The sequence below is a fragment of the Protomyctophum parallelum genome, assembly GCF_964188405.1.
Source record: "Protomyctophum parallelum genome assembly, chromosome: 5".
NCBI classification, from domain to species: domain Eukaryota; kingdom Metazoa; phylum Chordata; class Actinopteri; order Myctophiformes; family Myctophidae; genus Protomyctophum; species Protomyctophum parallelum.
Window position 1 is genome coordinate 52221532 of NC_139702.1, and position 18839 is coordinate 52240370.

The window sequence follows — 18839 nt, forward strand, 5'->3', positions numbered from 1 at the left end:
AAGAAAGGCATGCAGGTGAAGAACGCAATGATAAACACAGAAGCTGCATTGAAAGTGTAGCCGACAGTTTTCCCTGTCACAACACCCCGTCTTCCCTCAGCTTGTCATACGACCCATAAAATCCAGAGGCTTGGGATTCCGTGTTTGTGTGTGTTGGTGGGTCCCGTTTCATCTCAGGAGATTATGTAGTGTCTACTCCGGCTAGTGGGCTTACACTCCGGAGTTCCTGTAGACTAAGTATAGAATAGAGCCTCATAGTTCAAAATCACTTAACTCAGCAAGTACAGTAGATGTGCATGATAACTGGAGACATTGGGGCAGGGACATGTTGCCAACTTACAGAATTGAACACAGGCGCACATTGCACAAGGACAGCGGGAGCTCACACACAGTGGAACAGCGGGACATTGTGTCTGCATACATACATCATTATGTCTGGCCCTTGACTCACATAGCTGTCTACCCTAAAGGGGTGATGTCATTGGGAATGGGTCTACACAGCACAGTGCCATTCAGTCAACTGAATATGACACCGCAACAACGGCAGTGTAGGAGGACATGGCCATATTTGTCCATGTTATTTCTGTGAACTATACTATACTGTCCCAGGACAGTTACATCACATTTACACTGCTGATATACGCTGATCCAGAGAGACCTAACAGTAAGCACTGGCATAAGCAAAAATTCCTAGATCACGGACATTCCAAGCAGTCAATGGTACGGAGTAGGAGTAAAGGGTTCAGAGCCAGTGTGTGGTTTAATAACACAGTACTCCCTCCCCCACGTCCGGACAAAATAAAGCATTTAAAATGGAACCAAATGTTTTAGGGGAAAACACTTGACGCCTGTATTTATAAAGCACTACAAACATACTTAAAAAATAAATATACTGTATATGAATAATAATTGCAATTAAATAATCATGAATGAGGCGTAAAGTGAAGTATCTGCCCACCAGTCTGGGGGTTTGATTCCACCTAGCCGCCTATACGAACGCAATTTTGCACGTGTTCGGAGGAGGAGGGAAGCCGAGCAGAAAGAGTGATATTTGTCACTGCACGTATTCCTAAAGGCTGGGGTGGGGGCCGGCACCTGTCTGCAGGGAGTGCTGGGCAGTAGGGTGGGGGCTCCTCACTGGCAGGTGAGCAAGTAGGATACAACACACAATGTGTTTGGGGAGTAATCAGTTGGCGACTAAACGACAAATAGCTAGGGAGAAAAAGGTAAAAAGTTAATAAAAAAATAAGTAGTCATGAATGATCTATTATTTAAAGGTATATTCAGTGATTTCACTTAATTCAAATATCACTTATTTTTTTGTTTTGTTGTGATAATCCTCCCTACTATAGAGTGTGCTGGCCATATAAGGAGTTCCTCCCTGTCCCCAGTTAACCCCTGGGGGTCAAAAAAACCTTAGGTTTCGTTTTTGACTCTCTATCCTGATTGGACGAAAGGCTGGGTCCCACAACCAAAAACGAAACCTACGGTTTTTTGAGTGAAATCACTGAATATACCTTTAAGCGTTCAAATAATGTGTTATTTGTCAATTGATGTTTAATTAATTGGTAAAGTGTAACCCCATGTTCATAGGTATGAAACCCTATAGATGTGGCTTACGACTTACAAATCAAAGCATAAAATTGCATTACATTCTGTTCATTATTTCAAGTGTCATCCATCTCTCTATAATGATCCTTTTTCTGTCTTTATTTCCCCAGGATCCTCCAGGACTACGATGTATCTCCATCCGCACCTCGGGGCCGTGGAGAGGCAGGGCAGATCTTCTGCAGTTCCCCTAGCAACCAGTCGACCTCCAGCGACCCTGGGCCCACAGGGACCTGGTCCCAGAAAGCTGTCTACAATGGGTAAGTAAACCATAGCGGGGGTACTACAAATTTCATTTAGGTCACTGGGTACCATTTTTTTGCCCCTTTTTCTTTTTCTTGAGGGACCTCAATCTACACTGTCAATTCCTCAGTTCTTTTGTTGACGAATATGGGTCCATGATCCCCAAACTACACAAAACGGTAAACTATAGCCTATGGGCTGAGAGAAACGGCCTAGTGACCGGAAGGTTAAAATCTCCTCGCCTCAGTTGAAGCGGTTCGGTGCCCTAGTTGTACTGAGCAGCTTCCATGATAGGATGTGATGCATGGTTGTGTTTGTGTCATCATCACATCATACCGTACAGATCATGTCTCTGCTCAAGAAATAGAGATATTTGTATGCATTTATTCACAGGGCCATATGTAGCCCTGGAACATGACTGCCATGATGATTATCATGACAGTCATGCAGAAACTTTGCCCTGTTTTTTGCGCTCGCTGCATTTACGAGATTTCCGTATATATAAACATTCAGATTTCAAATATAAAGTACTCACAAAGTGTCCCACGGGTGTTAGTTAGTAGCAGCGCCAGCGATTAGAATTGCTGCGTCCCGCGTTGTTTAATAAAAAGCATTTTTGTCCGAGCTCCCCGGCTACTTTTTTCAAACGGGGTTCGTTTGGGAAATCCACAGTTGCACACCGGGAGCGCACTCGCCTATTAGTCTGTATTGGCAGGGCGGTCAGCGTACCTATATCGAACACACCGAGTGCCACCCTCCTCCCGACCGATAGGGGCGCGTAGTTGAAAGCCAATGGCAAAATAACACCTCGGATAAAAATGCTTTTTATTAAACAACGCGGGATGCAGAAATTCTAATCGCTGGAGCTGCAACTAACTAACACCCGTGGGACAAATTGTGAGTACTTTATATTTGAAATCTGAATGTTTATATATACGGAAATCTTGTAAATGCAGCGAGCGCAAAAAACAGGGTGAAGTTTCTTCATGACTCTCGTATGAATACGAGAGTCATGAACCATGGCTAGGCCATATGATGAGTGTAGCATTAGTACAAGCTTCAATTCCTACATAACCAACATTAAAAGCAACTATCATGTGGGCATTGCAACGGTCAGTGATAATCCTTGGCCCACATACTGTACTGAGGATGCATGTCTTCAAGAGTTAACTGTATTATGCAGCACACTGTCTTGCTCTAGTGGGCTTTCTAATAAATTATTAATTATTGAAAGTGAACTAGTGAACTACTGGCATATTAATTATGTGCCAGTAGTACCTCCCCTCCATTGACTGAGAGTGAGAGACACAGTGGTATACCTAACACACCTAACTCACAGACATATTATGTACACACAACTGCAAAAGCACACACTTTGCACTCATTGTCTCGGCCTGGTGTGGTTGAAGTGACACACACAGTCACACACGCACACACTTTTCCCTAGTTGGAGGTCGATGTCCCGTCCGCCATCCAGACAGCCATGCTGTCGCCAAGCTTGTGGCCAGAGCAAATCTTCCCAGCTCAGGTGTCAGCTTCCCAGCATTCCTGCCACATATCCCACAGCATCCGTTGTTGGAAATGTGTCTGACCAGCAATAGTGATAAAGTATCTCATTACACTGTACAGGGAATGCCCTGTAAATAGACTAGTTATAGTGATACCACAATGTTCACAGATGAGGCTGCCATGATCATGACCTATTTATGCTTCTCTTTAACGTTGCACTTAATTGTAACAGATTTACTTGGGTACTCATAGGCTACGGTCATATGCTGGGTTAATTATGAGTGATCAAATACGGGTTCAGTGTTTTGCTCAAGGTCAGTATGACAGAATGTCGGCTGATGCAGGGATGGGCCAAATATAGAAACCATATTGGAGTCCAGAGTCAACTGGAGAGAACAACTTCTTTAGTGGAAGTTATCAGTTAAATTCACAGTTTTTAATGCATCTCAAAGACGTTTGAAGTACCTTTTGGTCCAAAGGGTTTCATCTACTCCTTCCTCAATATGTGTGTCTGTCTCTCTCTCGCTCTAGATGCCCATCTCCCGCTCTAATTGAGCCAGCAAGTACTAAAGATGAGAGAGAACCCAAGCTCGAGAGGACCAGGTCTGCAGGTATGGACAGAAGAAACAGATGTCATCTCATGCCATTATTCCCAGCATTTCACAATATACTCAGAAAGTGTAACAATTTACTAACGGGTCAAGTTATGCATAGCACACAATGGGACTGTTAAAGTATGACAGTTACATCTCCAACGAGCTCAATGAATGAAAACCTGCCTCGAGGCGTGAATCTAAAAAGAATTCCCAGCTGGTAGTCTGAACTGGACTTGTCCAATCCTGTGGAAGAAGCGGAGCAAACCGCATATCTGCCGGTGCCGGACAGTGTGATCAACCCGTACCACAGGAATGTAGAAAATTGGAATGTGAGATCTCAATGAAAACAAACGGGTTCCAAAATGACTTCCTCTTTCTCCCCTTGCAGAGGCCAAGTGGCATCATCCGTCAACCAAGATCATCAGCATGCGAGAACGAGGTCAACAGAGACAGGGGGGGAAGGACGCCAGCAACAAGCTACGAGTGAGCAGTGTTTGGATATTTTGAGTTTTTATATTTAGCTCATATGATCTTATCCAGCGTGCATTTTAAATTGAGGAAGCTAATACCTGGTAAATGTGGTTTCCTTATTGTCCGTTTTATAGCATTTTCCCTGTTACTTCCTTGTTAGTTTGAAGAATAATTAATATATATTTTTAGCTGACGATTGCACAGAGAAACGGCATGCTCAATTGGATAGGGGGTTTAATGTCCTGCAATCAAGGACCGCTTGATGTAGACATATTTATGACTGTAGTATTAACTTAAAAGCTGCTCACTTATTTGGTTTTACACTACCGACCAATATGGTAAATGGTGCATTTATATAGGAGGGACTTGAAAATATGTTTACATTTGTAAGTGTAATTTAATAATAATAAACACAATAAAATAAAGTTTTCTTGATCTCGCCCCAAATAAAAAAGAGGTGATTTTCAAAGACATGCCAACTAAACGACTGTTAAGTGAAAGTGTCCCAGTGGTGATGTCCTGTAATACTAGAAGGTCCCATGAGACGGGCTCTAAGGACTGTCTAGGTATAAGATTCTACTCGCTGTATCGTGTTTCCATACATGACACAGGCAACCTTGCAACACGACTCTGGACAGTTGGACCCATGACCTCATCTCTAGACCTTGTGAAATATCTTCACTGTCGATCCCATTGTTTTCAACAGATGTTCAGTCTCAAGACTGCTATGGGGCTACAAATAATGCATCTGTTGTCATATGATCTTCATTCAGATAATTGCTATGGGGGGGGGGCTATATTTAGTGCATGTTACTTGGAATACAATGCTAGTCCTGAAATTGTAATTAGTTGATAATTGTACTTAAAACAGAGTCTGTTGCAGTTCCTCTTCCATGAACAGCTGGACATCTTGTCTTGTGATTATTCAGGAAGTGCAGTTAATGTGTTTTGTGTTTTGTTTGTTGATTATTATGATTGTCTGTTGGCAATTTAGCCTTCTATCATTCCTTCAGCCGCGTTACAAGAGCTGTTCTTCTACTTTAGCAGAATTTGCTTGTATTGGTTGTATTGGTTAAACTGTCCAGCTGCAACACCACCTAGTGCATAGTCCAATTTCCAGGCAATCTAAACATTTTACAATGTCAATGTATTTATGGGGCTAAACAAAGGAAGAGTGACATCAAGTGAAGTGAATTTAACGTATGTCTGTCTTTGCCTGTCTCTACATCAGTCTGGTGACAAGAGCTATTCCAGCCAGTGTTCCAGTCGCTCCAGCAGTAATACTCTGTCCAGTAATGCCTCCAGCGGCAGTGAGGACAAGCACTTTGGCTCTGCGGACCCCATGGACCCTGAGGCACTGGGCCTCACCTACATCAAAGGGGCGTCAACGGACAGCGGGATCGACACGGGTCCATGTATGCCGCCTCCTCCTCCCGCGCCCCCTACTCTCCCCATAGGAGGCTCCCGTGCGATGCTCCAGGACGGCTCAGGGGAACAGTGGGCACTGGAGTACCCAGAGGGGTACCACCACAGCGGAGGATCAGGGACGCCCGAGGGCGGCTTGTCACAGAGTATCACCCAGGCCACCTCGGCTGGTAACATCACCGACGGAAGTCTGGGGGATCTCAGCGAGATCTCATCTTTCTCCAGGTACATGGACATTTTCAGAGGCATTGCCTAAGACATAATATCCCAGTTCCATGCTGTCCTAGTGGAGAAAGTGACGTTTCAGTGTGAAAGAGACACTCTTGACTCTGTAGCCACAGCATTACCCAGGTTCCCTGCAGCGTGGTGGCTGTGCTGCTGATGCACTCTGACACTACAGACTATGCTGGTGCTCCAGAGACGACCAGACTCAACGAACAGAACTATACTAATGCAGACATAGTGAGGAATGATGGAAATGTCCCCTAAAACTACACTAAACTCTAAATTTAAAGTAATACTTGAGATTTTACTGTGTATTACTATTGCTGGTACTACTGTACACAGCATAACCTTCTTAGTAAAACCACAGTATCTTATCTTACAAAGATCAGCACTTCAGGGTCTTTACTATAAGAGAAAACAAATAGCTGTTGACGATCACCCTTAGTAGAGTGCTCGTCGTACAGTAAGTTCCTAGTGTAGGCCCTGGCTCAATTAACAAATTATAATGCCAACTATAATACCACATGGTTTGATAAAAAAAATGAGCTCAGTACTGGAAAATGAAATGAAATAATAATCTACTCAAGAGGAAAAGGCACTTGTGTGCCCAGATGAGGTTTGGACTTTGGGAATTGGACATTATGTTGGTATTGATGAGCAGCATAGGCTAACTAATTTATATAGATTATATTACATTTTTAATATTCTCTCTTGTGATATGAGAAAGGATATGTAAAAATATATATATTCATAATCTGTTGAAGATGATTATTATTATTTTATTTTTTATTTTTTTTATCCCACGATTTTGTAACCCATTTTTCACCCCTGTGTCAATTATCTAATGTGATCCTGGGCTCTACACACCCTCCGCCAACCGGGAGAGCAACGGACTTGAACTCATGCTTCCTTCATGCCTGAGTGTCCAAGTTGCTCCTTTACACCTGACAGGGGGGAGTTTCCCTGGTTGGACGTAGCGCGTGGAAGGAACACGTTATTCCAACCAGTTCCATTCCTCCCCATCAGGCGCCCCGGCTGGCCAGGGGGAGGCAGTTTAGAGACCAGGATTACTGCATGTTTTTGTGAGGGTACCTACCCTAGGGGACACGGGGAGAACATGCAAACTCCACACAGAAAGGCCCTTTCGCCAACACCGCCTCGGGTATGGGCACTGATGACGTGGAGGAGGAAACACGCCGCCAGCACCCACAGCGCCCCGAGCGGGAATCGAACCTTCTAGCTGTGAGGCGACAGCACTGAAGATGATTATTTAATAATGGAAGACTCTGTGGGAATTGAACTTTTGCCTTTACAGACTACCCTAGATGAAGCATTGACACTAAAAACACCAAATTCATAATATTTCTCCCGTTCCTTTCCACAGTGGCTCACGGCGGTCAGGCAGTCCCTCGGACCGTGGCATAAAGAGCAGTGCCTCCACTGACTCCTCCAAAGGCTACCTCCTCTCGCCCAGAGTCACAGCTCCAGGAGCAGGGCTCAGCCACCCCCCTCAGACACGGCCACCACCAAGACAAGAAGATCAGATTAGCTGGAACAAAACGGAGGATGGCAATACCTCCCTATTGGAGGAAGCGAACAGGTGAGGGGAAAGGATATGGATTTTTAATGAAGTGAATACTTTACCACATGGACTGGGCATGTCATAATAGGCATAACTGTCATAAATTCTGTATATTCTCATTATTACACTATACCAATACCTGTATAACTGATTTCATGGTAAAAGTAAAACACATACAGCAACTGTGGTGTTGATGAGTTAGTAATAGAGATGTATGCATTTGGTGATCTTATAATGTTTTTCAAACCTGTTCAAAACTCCACTGCATAATTTCAAATATTAATTTAATTGATAACTGTCACTTGTTTACAGAAACATTAGATCTAATGTAAAAATATGTCAGGCCTAAATGGGTTAAAACTGTTGACATTTTGACTCCCTATCCCGAAGCAACACTGCCTCTTCCAGTCTGTTAGACATCATTCCCTCATTAAAAGGGGTCAGAGTTTGGTCAAAGTTTCACATAACCTCATAAATACTAGTGTCTCTATTTTGGGCAGTTAAAAAAAAAAAAAAAAAAAAAGTAGTTAGATTTATAGTTCTGTTTTCATGAACTGTTATTATTATTACCATTATTATTTATTTCCTTTCTTTTTTCCTCACTTTGTTGATGTTCGGTCAGTGGAATGGGATGCGATATGTCTTTTCTTCTAAAGACGTTAACTCTGAGGACCAGGTAGAATAATGTTACCAATACATGGTTACCATGTTACCCCGGCTGCACTTTAATTCACTGTCCTGCCCTAGTTGTACCTGGTATATTCATATGCTTATATTATTACTACATATTCATGAGCCACATCTGGTTTTACGCTGATGTTCTTTAACCCATTCTGACCTGAGATCAGATTCATACGAAGGTTTCCGCCGGACACACACTGGTCCTGATGAACCCATTCTGACCTGAGATCAGATTCTAAAAATGTCAGTCGCTCTTCGATTCTTCAAAAATAGCAGACCTACAAGCTCGTATCGCGCCACTCGGTGGCGCGATATGAGCTTGTAGATCTGCTATTTTTAAAATAGCTAAAGCATAACATGATGCTGACACCAAAATGGGTGCCCGTTCAGAATGGGTTAAAGGCTTTTCAAAAGTATTGTTTTTCTTCCAGAAAGTATGCGGGTGATATATACCCACTGGAGGCTGATGAAACAATCTCACATTCTTTATGAATGATTTTTAAGTCAACAGTGTGTTCATTGATTTAGCCTTAGACAGATTGATATTTCTGTTACTTACAGATAATTACTGTACATACATTTTACTGAAAACATCACAGATTGGTTTGCTGCATCTCTAATCAACTCGTGTCATGGGTGGTTTCATTTAATATAGATTGTTACACAATTGGACATGACAAAGCACAGTGGCCATTAACAGATATTGACACATCACTAAACAGTGGTAACTTTAATCCTGGCAAGGACCAAATTATATATCAACAGAAACACAAAAGCCCTGACTCTGAGAAGAGCTCATATTTTGTGATGATGGCATCCATCATACTAAAGTTTTTTTCCACAAACTGCCAGGTTCATACCTCAGGTCAGTGAACAGACAGTGAAATTAAAGTACAGTGTCCTTTATGAGGACCTCATAATCCTTTATGAGGTGTGAGTGCACATGCTCTCCTGAATTCTGTCCGTCTGCCATGTCATTCCTGTCCTCACTGTCCTGCTCTAGACACAGACACACTGTTCACACCATCCATACTGCACACTTTGTCTTTCCCCATGTTATTCTGGCTCATATCTTTCCTGTAGTTTGCTTTGGATGTAAATATTGTTGTTGTATGCATTGTGCTTGCAGCAATGCATACACTTTCCCCAGTAATTAAGTTGTAATTATTATCTGCATACTGTATGCAAAGTGTAACCGTTACCTACAGATATAAATAAATGGTAGTGTGTTCTGGTGAGATAACAAAAACGGTCAGAGGGGGTTTAAAAATATCTTGCCTAATGGAAAATTGAAAAAAGCTATGAAAATTTCAGACCAAAACTACCTCGAAAAAGGGCAATTAAATTCAAATTAAAAACAATTAAGGTAAAGCCTTTAATTTGAACAACCACCTTCTATGTGTACTTGCATATAGAAAACAACACAGCACTATTAATCGGTATTCCAACTCTTACAGGCTTTGTTGTGCACGGTTTCATGCACCAAAAATAGCAGATCTACAAGTTATTTTCGGTGTACAACATTGGCGCGCAACTATATAAATAAATAAGGCTTTCAGTGGCTTCTGTTGGCAGTGTACCTGAAACGGCAAATGGTTCAGCATATGAAAACTGGATAGTTTGTTGTTGTTTTGTATGGTTGAGTACTTCCTGTAAACCAATTGAGGGCTTTTAGCTCGGGCTACCGTACGCAGACTGTTGCCCTACTTTAGGTTAAATGAGTAGAGTGGACCTGAGCCTGCAGCCTGTACTGTATGTAGTTTAGCCTGTCCCTAGTACGTACCCCTGGATGATACTAATCTGTCTTTAACTGCTACTTTAAGTAGCACTGCGTGTACTGCCTGTACATAAAGGGCCCTCATTTTGTTCCCTTTCCCCCCCAATCCATCCATTCACCCCCCCCCCCTTCTCTTTTTCTCCATTCTTCTTTGTCCCCATTCTTTCTCATTATCCCGCCCACTCATTCTCATATTCATTCTCTCCCTCTGTGCACTCTCACCCCATACTGTCATCTCGTCATCCATTCTTCCCTTTTTCCACACTATACCATCACTCTTTCTATACCTCTTGCGTGCCTTCCTCTATTCCCTCCCCCTTCTCTCTCCTACAACCTTCGTCTGTCTGCCTCTCCACCTCTCCCTCTTCTCTACTCCTCGTCTATTTTACTCTCTCGCCTCTTGTCATTTTACTTCTCCCAATACGCCCTATTCCCCCCTCTCCTATCTCCATCCATCTTCCACCTCTGCCCAACCCCTTCAATTCTCCATCTCTCTCTCTCCCTCTCTCTCTCTCTCTCTCTCTCTCCATGGGGGCTTCCATGGCCTCCAGACTGCAGGCGTTGCTGGGTTCAGACAGCCAGTTCCATCTCCAGCTCCAGCCGGGCCAAAGCAGGGAGGCCATTCTGAAGATGATGCTGGCCGACAGCCCCCTTGGGCCGGGCGGCCATGGGAAGGTGAGCCTGCAGCTCCATCTCTCCTCCTCCTGCTGTCCACTCCCTTTACCTACACTCTACTGCGGTTGCATATTGCCACTGTTGGGTGTAAACCTCCAAACCTGTTGCAACCCGTTTTCAGATGGATCCAATGTAGTTGGTCACAAGCTCTTTTTAATAATTTCCATTGTTTCAATATTTATAAAACTCACAGATAGACCTACAGTAACGACCTTAAAACTGACTTCCATATTTTGGGCTTCTCCATTCACTGCCAGATTAAATGCCTAAATTACCAACCACTGCCAGCTTTTTTTTGTATTTCCTTATCTTTTAAGTAGCCACAGAATATTCAACTCAACTACGATCCTACCCCCGACCGTTGATAATCACAGAGCTGTTCACTGTGCGTTTGTCTGTTGGTGGACAAGGACGTGGAACAACACTGGAGTCTCTAACGTGAGAGTGGATGGGAGCTGTTTATGCGACCATGTGATTTCCTGGTTCCCGCTTTTAATGGGACTCGAACAGGGAATCATACTGTAGGTTATTTAGTGTAAAAACTAAAAACACAACTTGCTTCAAATTTTGTCCTTGGCCGTGTGGGCTTTCAAAAAACCTGTGTCAAATGACATCGCTGGCAGGGAATGAGTTCATGGGTAAAAATCTTTCAAAAGAATACAAATATGCAGTACAATTTAAAAAAATAGCAAGAATCAAGTGTGTGACACTGTGCAACATATCTGCCTGTCAGAAACCAGCTAACAACTAAATGTAATTTTTTCTGGAAATGAAAACAAAATATACATTTTCCAGATAACGAAGAAAACCTTATATTTTTTTAAACAAAGCAATACTTCCTCATCAAAGTTGGTATTGTGACTTTGTATATTGTCAGATACTTGCCACCGAATCCAGCTCAAGGTTTCCTCTGTCATTTTCCGTCATTGATAAGCAGATAACAGCTGACAATGGATTCCAAGCTGGGCATGCATGGCAACGCGTGAAAGAATGCCCTGATGGTTGAGACTGCTTATATAGGCCTACAATAATAAGCAGGACTTTTACAATAACTTCTGCAAAGAGGGGTTTGTAGAGACAGAGATAAAAAAAGATCTACAAGCTCACGCATTGTATGCTTGCTATTTCGCTGCTTTTGTGTGACATTGTAATGCAACCAAGTATAAAATAGGATATATGTGGTTGAAGGATGACTAATTCATTTATGGAAACAGACAGCCACAACAATATGTTCATGCAGGATTTGCCACACAAACACATGGCTTCTCCTAAAATATGGTACTAGTAGACAGTTCCAACTTCCAGACATAAATTAGAGCAGCACAGAGTTAGTAGCCAGTGGCTACTAGAACAGAAATGGCACCTAGAACAGAAATGGCACAGGCAGAAAATATCTGTTTAAAAATAAGAAACTGAGTTACATAAAAAAAGAGGGATGTGGAATATATTTAGTATCACTATGATGATTCAGGTGCTGCCTTTGTTAGGTGCAACGAATGTACAGAATATTATGGCACTTCAAAACGTGAGAATGGAAAACATCCAGATAATTGACAGCTCCTTGGATAAAGGCGCTATATAAATGCATCATTTTCCATTTAAGACGGATATCAAGTAATTGTTCCATGCATGTGTGGATTTCCAAATTGCTAGGGTCTGTTGGCGGGAGGAGATGACAACAACTACATGATGCAGATTTAGGACCACATTCATCGCTGCACATATAGACTATATCAAAAACAATTTGAATACAGTACAGTCATCACTGCACTACATCATGACGAGCATAACACAGGTTCGAGATGAGAATGTACAGCATATGGCCAGTTCGCAGCCAAGGCTTAATGCATTTTATGACAACCATACACACATTTTATTTTATTTTATCTTCGAGGACTCGAGCATCTACAAGGCAATTATCTTGCATATCTCTCCATCTGAGATGCACATGAGATCACACATCACTACGTAGAGGGCCAGCCAGGAGCAATCCATCCCTTGACGGCGTAGTACGGGTTTCGGTGCCTTGCTCTAGGGCAGCTCGACAGAGATGTCGCATTCCCTGAAACACAACTTAAAGGTCATTTGTATCCTCTTTAACATGGCTGGCATCTTGTGTGCTTAAACAATGTGAGGCCACATACAGCATGATGTGAAAATGGGGCTGTGGTAGGTCTGCAATGTGCCGTGAGAGACTGTAGAACTTCTATTTTCGACACAGAACACGTATGAGGTATGACCAAGTATAAATCAGGCTTAAAGGTTAGAGAAGTGAGCTTGAGTGTGATAGCAGCTGTCATAGCATATGGACTAAACAAACATTCTGACTTAACAGCTTGCTTTGGATAATCAAAGGCTAGGGAAGATGTTGTGTTAGCACTGATGAAGATGTTAATGTTTCCTGTGTTGGAAACGAGTAGTAGAGGAACTTGTTTTTACTTTTTTGCGGAGACAACTTCCTTGAGTTTCACAGTACATGCTGACACACATTTTACAGGGGCTTAAATATTATTTAATATATTCACAAGGCTCTAGCTCTGTCTGTTTGAGAGTAGTGCGATCCAGAGTATGGTTGTAGAACATAAAATCCAGACAGGCCAAGAAGTGTTTAATTAACTGGAGTGTACAAATGTTACAGTTACGCTTTTAGCTGCCTGAGGCTATTATTCAAAATGGCAGCCATACAGTGTGAACCTAGAATAAGCATAAATTCCTAGAACAGCAACATTATAAGCAGCCAACAAGGGATGCAATGCGAGGGTTAAAGAGTCCATGACAATAGATGTAAAACAATACTCCTGAGACGGAAGGAAAAGAGTGTTTGAAAGGCATTGAAAGTGGTTCATATTCCTTTCTAAGGGTCATCCCTCTTTTCTTCCTCCAACCATCTCCACACCCCTTTTTTCATATCCCTTGTCTTATGTTTGTAAAGAACATTGTAGCCCCTGTTTAGATGTGAGTTTTAATTATAAACAGAGCACCAATGTCTTTCTTCCTCTCTTAGAATCTTAGCTGTGTCTCGGGCGTCTTCCCGACATCCATGCGGCGGACGATCTACCGGACGCTGTCAGACGATAGTCTGTGCAGCAGCCATAGGAGAATGTCCCTGGTCAGCTCTCGTAGCTCTCTGCTGGACCAGGCGCTGCCCAGTGACGTCCTGTTCAGCAACGCTGCACCCTACCACAGCACCCTGCCCCCCCGCATGAGCCTTCGCCTCTGGGCTCCACTACGCAAGAGTGAGTGTGCACCCTTTCTCATTCAACTGATGGTTCACTGAGGATTTTACTGTGTGCTTAACATTGTCTGTCTGATTGTAAGGCATGCTAAGACTAAAGCACCATGGTGACGTTTATTCACCATAGTAGCCGTACCGCAGGGGTGGGCAACCTTTTTGGGCACATGATCACTTGACCATTTTCCAAGGAAGACGGTGTAAAAAAATGGTTGTTCAACTCAGTAGCCCAATCTGATCACCTGATCAAAAATAGGTGGCCAGCTAACTGAGCTATACCCCCCCCCCCCCCCCCCCCCTCCTTCAACTCTTCTCAACCCCCACACCCCCTAACCTGACGCTGCCAGATGAGGGCGGTATTGGGTAACCATGTTCCCCAACACAGCCTTCATCTGGGATCTCTCAGGGAGTTGAGCTGACACCAATCCGTTCCGTACCGGACCAATCAGCGTGAGCTAAGGGCGGGATATGTGCGAAACCGGATGTGAAGCTATATAGACACGTCAATATGATTGGTTGTGTTTGCACGCCCACACGGTGATAGACAGACGGTCCCATCCAATAATCTACCAAGTATCTTGAAAAAAAGGAACAGCCCCGTCATCGAATTTGCTTCCGCGATCCCAGATCCCAATAAGCTGTGAAACAAATTTGTGTAGCAAGCTTCTTGGATCTGGCAGCGTCAGGTTACACACCCCCACCCCCCAGACACAATGTAATCTGTTCCCCAGATGCTGTTTCCCTCTTTAGCTCAGGTTAATTGTGTGTCTGAGTTTGAAAATCTCCTGTTAGGCTGCCTGTATAATAAGGAGTTTCTCTATAGCAGGTCCCTGGCATCAAGCCGGCTGTGTGAGGGTATGATTGTTGGGTCCGGTTATTTCTTGGCAGAAACAAAAGACAAAGAATAGATTAAATGAATTTCAGGTGACAGGATGTCCTGTTTAATCTCTGCAATAGAAATGTGTCCTGTTGAAGTGCCCTTGAGTAAGACACCCAATCTAACTTTTCTAATGACTCCTTCTGCCTGGGTGAGAAGGTCAGTTAAATGTTCTGTGTCAAATGCCAAAACGTCAAATCATATCAATAGCTGTCTGTAGAAATGAGGTTGCTGCCAGTAGTATGTCAACTCTTGTTATAGGATGTCCAGAAACCAAACCACTTATGTCTACCAGGACCTGCTACTTGGAAATCATATTCAGGATCTCTAAACGACACAATAAAATCACAGGAACTTATGGTGGTGCACGCTGGAGATTATGTCAAATCCTTCTAATCCAAATCCTTCTAAATTCCTTCAGCATCTTCATTATTCTTTGAATTTGAAGGTTTAGTGTGCAGGTATGGTGACGATAACAAAAGATCAAGTGATGTTAGCAGGGTTGGAATTCTCATTTTTAGCTCAACAGGGGTCCAGACAGACCGAGAATGAATTGTCTTTAATGACACAGTTGGGTCCAATATTGATCTGAAGACCTGTCCAGATGTGTTTGCTCTGATCTCATCTCAGTAGCTGTATCGCATGGTGCATAATGGAAACATGTCCATTATACGTACATTTTGTGATTGTCTGTTTACGTAATTGTACAGTTGTACCATGACTTAGATTTTTATTAAAATAAAAAACATCAAATTTTACAGTACACTTTGATTGACATTCCATTGTCAGGCATTTAGCTCATGCACTTATCCTCAGTGGAATACTATAAATTCAAACATAGACCAATGCTTCAATCTGTGGATCGTACTTCATCTGTGGATCGTACTTAAATTGTAAAACCATTAATCCCCTGACAATATTCCTGTGATCCTATAGAAAGATAATGCAAAGAGCAGGTGAGACTGCCAGAACAAGGGAGAACGAAAACGGGATGCTGCAACTGAAGGGGCTTATCCTCTAGTTAAAAAAAATAATAAAAAAATGTACTTAAGGCATTGTGCAGGTAACTGACCAAGTGTCTTTTCCTCCTTCAGATGAGCTGTGTTTCTCTGACAGTTCACTGGCAGAGCGATCCAAGATGGCAGAGGCTGGGCTGATGCCCCTCCCGAGTGCCTCCTCCCATCTGGACTGGACTCACCTGTTGGACGCTGCAAGGGCGTTTGAAGGTATGGCTTAAGATCTCAACCAGCTTAATGACGCAGATGATTTTTTTTGTTGCTCTCTTGTGGGATTATGTTTGGCATGTCTGTGTGCGATATTACATACAGTAATGCAACCACTTGGTATAACCTCACTGTTTATTTGACTATATCCACCTATTTATACAATACTTGAACTGACTTGGAGCTTCTTTAATTCTTCTGTGATTTTCTTCACTCCTCTGTGATGTCTACAAAGGTATTGAACTCTTGTCCTGATACTACTTGGATAGGAGCTGTTTTATATAATGTACTGGATAAGACCGTTATTGACAGTCATTTTGAATGCGCTATTCAATCTTCAATTAAGTAAGCTGCCCCCCCCCCCCCCCCAATCCAAGTCTTTAGTGTTCTCTAACCTCTGAAGAGAGAGAGGAGGCTATACTCCTACCTCTAGGTGATAATTAGATGCTAAGAGAGAGAGAGAATGCGTGTGTATTTCGGGAAATGAGAAATCGAAGCTATTATCACTTTGTGAGCACACCAAGGAAGCACTTTGGGAAATGGCTTGATGCCGCCTCAGCGTCTTAATTGCAGCCTTTCTCCCTGACACGCACACATACACACACTTTGTCTCAGGCAATTTACGGGCCCTCTACCTCATTCTGAGAGTGTTTAAGGGGATTGCTATGCGTAAAGGTTATGAGCAGCAAGGACAGCAAGTTGTGGTTCTGGTGAAGATAGGTGTGTGGGACTTGTACCCCTGTCATTTTCACAAAATGGTTTCCTGTCCTGACTTCCCTTTGACCTACACGGATTGGCATGGTCTGTAAACTTTATATAGAGAGTTCTATTCCAAAATGAGTTAAAATGATATATTTGTCATGTCCTTTGACCAAAAAAAAAACCCCATAATGATATCTTAAAAGGATTGTAGGTGTCTTTAGTACTTGGTCATACAATAACTGGTAATGATGCTTTTGGAAAAGAGGTCACCACATGTTCTTCACAATTAAAATAATGCAGAATAAATTGATTGCATTGACACTGATTGACAGCACAATACAGGCATTAAAGCTATTTTGTATGGAGTACAATGTATGATGTACCAACTATTATACCATTTATATGTTTGAGTTGTGCAGCCACTCCATTGCCCAGCAATGTGTGTCCCTGGCTGGCTGTGTCCCTGGCTGGCTATTTTTTATTTTATCAGTCAACAACATTTTTGTGAGAATATGACCTCTAAATGGTGATTGGCTACTTTGACAAAGTGGCTGGTGCTGTCGGTGCTGTTGGCTCATGGCAGTATCTGATCTGAAAACCAGTCTGTTCTCTTGATTTGACCCGAGGGATAGAACTGCATCAGATGTTGAATAAAGACTGCTGACAGGCAATTGTTACTGTAACAGTTGAAAATAATTAGGTTTTCTCCTTACTGACTGAGCTAGGAAAGAATGTTGGAGCATGTCTGCCCCTAGTGGTAAATGTTATAAACGGAGAGAGAGAGAGAGACACAAAGAGAGTGGGTGTACTAAAGTTATACAAAGGAGCAGTGTTAGACATGCAGTGTGGACAATGCATATCACTCTACACAACATGCACGCAAAAATGCCACCACTGCATACAGTAGCACAATCATAATTGAACTCAGATAAAGGTACTTGAATTAATGAAGACTAGGGATTGTACAGTGTGTGCTTTCAGGCAGCTACTACAGGATACTGCACTTTACAGTACAGGTGTTATTGTTACAGTAGGGAGGCGCAGGAAATCTGACATAAGCGGGCACACTCCCGTGAAACCGCCGCGTTCATGCTCATCTCACGCATATACGTCTATTCACACAAGGAGCACAGTGCGACCTTGTGGATCCAAGCAAGAACGCAGGCGTTCCCCGTATGAAAAACCCTTTTATACTGAACATGAAGAATGTGAAGTAGTTGCAGCATGACGCAATAGACATACAGTACAGAAATATGTCGATCACTCTACAAAAATATGTTTAGAATGCAGACACTGACTGTGTATAATCAGGTAGCAAGTAGGGCTCAGTCAGAGCAGTGACGGGCGGTTCTAGCGATTATAAGCTGTCATCCTGTCTGTTGAAGACAGAATGGCTGACAGAATGATTCCTCCAAGGAGAACTGGGGGGGTTAAGCGTCTTGCTCAGGGACACATGGACAGGGCGCACCGGGTGGTGAAGCTGTGACCGATTGTGTCTGATTGCCAACAGCCTCTCTACTGCTATGGCTTTGTTGAGGGGCACTAGTCCTGCATGGCTTTTGAAGAATACGTCATATTGCAGCCAAGTCTATGGGATTTTTAAAGTGATGTACATTGTTTGCCAGTCAAGGCTATGGACTTTGAGGATATTACAATGTTTGTTTAGAAAACTTATAACGTAAATCATTTGCCATCAACGTCTATGGACTTTAATGTGTTATTAGGGCACTAAATGACAGCGTAAGTAAGTCATGTGGACGATATAAATACAGTGGGCGCCCCTCACTTTACGCAAGTGTGTTTTTTTATGCCTTTATTTGATAGTACAGTAGACTGACAGGAAATGGGGAGAGAGAGATGTGACACGTTGGGATCAGGATTCAAACCCACGACACACGTCAGGCTGGATTAGCAGCCTAGGTGCCCGGATGTCTACGCCAGCCTTTCGGGCCAAAAATGTTTTGTTTTGAGTACAGTGTTTACTGTCTCTCCGTGTAAAGGTCTGTGCAAAGT

The 18839-nt window shown here is 42.8% G+C and overlaps 1 protein-coding gene across 2 annotated transcripts in view; it reads left to right on the top strand.

The window, feature by feature from the left end:
• The window catches only part of sipa1l2 (signal-induced proliferation-associated 1 like 2), a 94260-nt gene that overhangs the window by 64610 nt on the left and 10811 nt on the right, over positions 1-18839 (top strand). For both annotated transcript variants that reach the window (XM_083766119.1, XM_083766120.1), the window contains exons 13-20: positions 1722-1868; positions 3892-3971; positions 4345-4439; positions 5659-6077; positions 7462-7677; positions 10669-10792; positions 13797-14028; positions 15996-16127. In XM_083766119.1, coding sequence (XP_083622245.1) covers positions 1722-1868; positions 3892-3971; positions 4345-4439; positions 5659-6077; positions 7462-7677; positions 10669-10792; positions 13797-14028; positions 15996-16127 — 1445 coding nt within the window. The remainder of the gene's footprint in view (positions 1-1721; positions 1869-3891; positions 3972-4344; positions 4440-5658; positions 6078-7461; positions 7678-10668; positions 10793-13796; positions 14029-15995; positions 16128-18839) is intronic.